Below are 4,218 nucleotides of genomic sequence, written 5' to 3' on the forward strand. Positions count from 1 at the left end.
TATTTGGGCATAAGCTTTCGTGGGTAAAAACCTCACTTCTTCAGAGTGCATCCGAAGAAGTGAGGTTTTTACCCACGAAAGCTTATGCCCAAATAAATCTGTTAGTCTTTAAGGTGCCACCAGACTCCTTGTTGTTTCAGGACAAGGATGGTATTGCTACATCATATATCTCAAATGTGCCATATCAACAAGAAGCAGCCTGTCTATATTAGGTGAAGAAACTGTTACAGCGATATCAGTTGTAAGCAGTACATAAGAATGGCTGTACTAGGTCAGACCAAAGGTAAGGTCCATCCAGCCCAATATCCTGTCTGCCGACAGTGGCCAATGCCAGGTGCCCCAGAGAGAGTGAACCTAACAGGCAATGATCAAGTGATCTCTCTCCGACCATCCACCCCCACCCTCTAACAAAGAGAGGCTAGGGACACCATTCCTTACCCATCCTGGCTAATAGCCATTAATGGACTTAACCTCCATGAATGTATCCAGTTCTCTTTTAAACTCTGTTATAGTCCTAGCCTTCACAACCTCCTCAGACAAAGAGGCAAGTAATGCTCCCTTCCCCTTGCAACAGGCTCAGTGTGTGTGCCCACAGCGTAGCCTATGGCTGGGGTTAGATGAGGGCTGAAGCACCTGTAGGCTAAAGGAACCCTGGAGCCAGGGGCCCTGGAGATTCCCCACCTTGAGGCACAGCACTGCGAGACAGAGGCGGGAGTTCAGATAGGCCCCCACTCCCCCCCGCAGGCTCACGGCCAGGCCCCTAAGTGGGAGCGCAGAGCGAGCGTCCCCCGGGGCTTGGACTTACATCTTGGACAGCTTGGAGGCGGCTCCGCCAGTCACCTTGGCCACCCGCAGCTGGGACAGCTCCACCTTCAGGTCATCCAGCTGCTTCAGCAGCTCCTCCTTCTTCTTCCCTCGCAGGTCCCGGGCCTTGATCTTAGCCTGCCCAGGAGAGCGAGAGCCCGCTCAGAACCCGGCCGGCCGGGGGCCTCCCCCGAGCCCAGCCCTCAGACCCCAGCCGGCTGCTGCCTCAAAGCCAGGCCCGGGCCCGCCGCCCCCCAGCCTGCCCCCGGTCCCCTCCCCAGCCTGCCCCCGGGCCCGGTCCGGCCCGCCCCTCGGAGCCCAGGGGCCATCCAGCGCGGCCTAGCCCCAGCGTCAGCTCCGCGGCCCCGGCTCCCCCGCTCCCGGCCTGTGCCGGCAGCTCCCGCGCGAGGGACTAGCCGAGCCTCGGGGGTCCCGGCCGGGCCTACGGACCCTCCCGCACTCCCGGGGGCCGCCTCTCCCCGCGGATGGCTCCGGATTAGAGCTCGAGGGGTCCCGGCCGCAGAATCGACTCACCATGTCGGCAGCGGCTCGGAGCGAAAGGACGGAAGCCGAGCGAGGCCAGAAGTTAGAACGCGAAAGAGCCTGACTGGGCGAGATCAACCAATCCGGTCTCACAGTGCAGGGGTGATGGGAGGAGCCGGCGCACTGCAACTCGCCCCCTGCAGACTCGCAGCGCAATGGTACAGCCAGAGGGGAGGGGTGGGAGTCCTGGGGCTGCTGGCCCTAGAAGTCATTCATCTATGCCGGGGGTAGGCAACCTATGGCAGGCGTACCAAAGGCGGCACGTGAGCTGATTTTCAGTGGCACTCTCACTGCCCGGGTCCTGGCCACCGGTCCGGGGGGCTCTGCATTTTAATTTAATTTTAAATGAAGCTTCTTAAACCTTTCTAAAACCTTATTTACTTTACGTACAACAATAGTTTAGTTCTATATTCTAGACTTCTAGAAAGAGACCTTCTAAAAACATTCAAATGTCTGACTGGCACGCAAAACCTTAAATCAGAGTGAATAAATGAAGACTCGTCGGCACACCACTTCTGAAAGGTTGCTGAACCCTGATCTATGCACTGATGTTACTGTATAGCAATCCTAGCAATTGCTGCCATTATCATAAAATCAACCAATATAATAAGTATAGTAACGACCAAGTAATTATATTGCATGAGGCTGGGATTCTGCAGTGGCTCTGCATATGGGCAGGCCCAGGGCTTCAATGGGGCTCTGCATGGATCCCTTGCATGATCAGGTCCTGTGTCTCTTAGGGCATGTCTACACTAGCCACGGGCAGCGATCGATCCAGCGAGGGTCACTTTATCGTGTCTAGTATAGACACGATAAATCAACCGCCGATCGCTCTAGCACCGACTCCGGTACTCCACCTCAAGGAGAAGCACAAGGGGAATTGATGGGAGAGCGTCTCCCGGCAACACAGCACAGTGAAGACAACGCAGTAAGTAGATCTAAGTACGTCGACTTCAGCTACGTTATTCACGTACCTGAAGTTGCGTAACTTAGATCGATCTCTCCCCATAGTGTAGACCAGCCCTTATACTCGGATTGATCTGTGAGTATCTAAGGTAACAGGTAACAGTAGCTCTCAAGATACATGTACCATAACTACCGCTCTGTAACATTCCATGTTATAATGCCTGGCTGATAATCAGACCTGATCACTAGGGTCTTAGAGAGTAAGAGGTTAATGCTGTCTGAGGATACTGTGCAAGACACTGATGTGACCCGCTGTAAAGACAATTAAAATGCTCAAATCCATGAATGTCATCACTGTGGTAATGCTGCCCCATCTTAACTGGGTAGTGTCAACTTGAAAATCATGCTTCTTTCTGAAAATGGTGTTCCTCCTATTATTAATGGGACATCTGAGGCCCTGAACCTGTAGATATTTCCAGATGGGTAGACCAAGGGTCTCCTCATGGGTACAGGATCTACCTGCATGGATCCAATTGTGAGATTGAAGCTTTAGGTTGATGTAACAGAGATCAGAGAAAAATCTATTTTCTCAGTTTGTATTTGTGCATTTGACAAGCGTCATAAAAACAGTATCCAGTTTGTGCCATCTTCATCATGCCAGAGCAACCCGAGAACTGAATGTTTAAAATTATCTGAATGGTCAAAAGGTGAAGCATGAAGTAGAACCAGTCTATCTCGGTGTGACCTTAGACCACACACTGAGTTACCATGCCCACCTGAAGAAGACAGCAGCTAAAGTTAAGAAGCACAATAATCTTCTTAGCAAATTGGCAGGTTCGTCATGGGGTGCTTGTGCTCCAACTTCGTGGACGTCAGCTCTTGCCACCTCGTACTACGCACCAGTTTGGAATCGATCGTCACACACCAAACTGGTGGATATGCAGTTACATGCTGCCATGCGTATTATCTCCGGCACCCTGCGTCTGACTCCATTCCCATGGCTTCCAGGTCTGAGCAATATTGCTCCTCCTCATATCAGATGAGAGGTTGCCATTGGCAAGTTACTGGAGAAAGTACACACCAACCCAAGCCTGCTGTTGCACAATGACCTTTTAAAACCACCAGCTGAACATTTGCTGTCACGTTGCCCATTATGGTCTCATCCGCCATGCCAGGCTGTTAGGGCGGAAACACTCTGGCGAGAGGAATGTATGTATATCTGTTATAATCCCCAACCAGTCCCTTATCACCGACCCCACAATTTGCCCTCCTGGTTTTGACCTGCCCCATCGCCAATGGTCCCTGTTGAAGAGGTTCTGGACTGGGCAAGATCTCTGTGCAGCCAACCAGCATCGCTGGGGCCGTTGTGACAGCCCTTTGTGCAGCTGTGTGCAACACAGACAATGCACATTGCCGATGAATGCCTGCTGACTAGGTTCAGCGGTGGCCTAAAAGAACTGCATCATGCCACGGAAGATGCCATCGCTTGGCTAGACGACTATGCACACGATAAATAAAATTCTCCAGCTGTTTGTGTGTCTGTCTTGAGCAGTAGGGATCAGGCAGCACCCCGGTGTGGGCAGACTGCAGGTGCAGTTCTTCCCCTCCCCACACGGTGGCGCCCCTGCCTCCCGCACAGCCGCTCCTGTCCGTATCTAAGCAGCAAGAGCCATACTCGCGGTTTCAACCTATCCTGCTAGGGAGATGGCATGAGAGTGACGGGGGCTGCAGCCAGTCAGAGAGCGGAGTCGCCGAGCGACGAGCCAATTAGAACCTGGAAAGGGCGGGGCAAATCCGCCTCCCAGACTAGTGTGAGGCGGCATCCGCGCTCCCCCGGCACCGAGCGGCAGCGCTAGCGGTAGGAGCAGCTTCGCCGCGGAGCTGGCGGAGGCGGCGCGGATGGTGAGAGGAGCCGCCCGGCAGCGCCTGCCCCGCACTGGCCCGGCCTCCAGGTGAGGGGCGCCG

The 4,218-nt window shown here is 53.9% G+C and overlaps 2 protein-coding genes across 3 annotated transcripts in view; one reads left to right on the forward strand and one right to left on the reverse strand.

Moving 5' to 3' along the window:
* Nucleotides 1–1,439, reverse strand: part of RPL35 (ribosomal protein L35) — a 3,119-nt gene extending 1,680 nt beyond the window's left edge. The window contains exons 1-2 of the mRNA XM_026657310.2: nucleotides 1,339–1,439; nucleotides 806–942 (exon numbers count right to left, since the gene is read on the reverse strand). Of these exons, the coding sequence (XP_026513095.1) occupies nucleotides 806–942; nucleotides 1,339–1,341 (140 nt within the window). The 5' untranslated portion in view covers nucleotides 1,342–1,439. The remainder of the gene's footprint in view (nucleotides 1–805; nucleotides 943–1,338) is intronic.
* Nucleotides 1,440–4,104: 2,665 nt separating this feature from the next.
* Nucleotides 4,105–4,218, forward strand: part of SCAI (suppressor of cancer cell invasion) — a 93,712-nt gene continuing 93,598 nt past the window's right edge. For both annotated transcript variants that reach the window (XM_026657329.2, XM_026657330.2), the window contains exon 1: nucleotides 4,105–4,205. In XM_026657329.2, coding sequence (XP_026513114.1) covers nucleotides 4,153–4,205 — 53 coding nt within the window. In that variant the 5' untranslated portion in view covers nucleotides 4,105–4,152. The remainder of the gene's footprint in view (nucleotides 4,206–4,218) is intronic.

The sequence above is a fragment of the Terrapene carolina genome, unplaced genomic scaffold (genome assembly GCF_002925995.2).
Source record: "Terrapene carolina triunguis isolate 2854851 unplaced genomic scaffold, T_m_triunguis-2.0 Scaffold238, whole genome shotgun sequence".
Lineage (NCBI taxonomy): Eukaryota > Metazoa > Chordata > Testudines > Emydidae > Terrapene > Terrapene triunguis.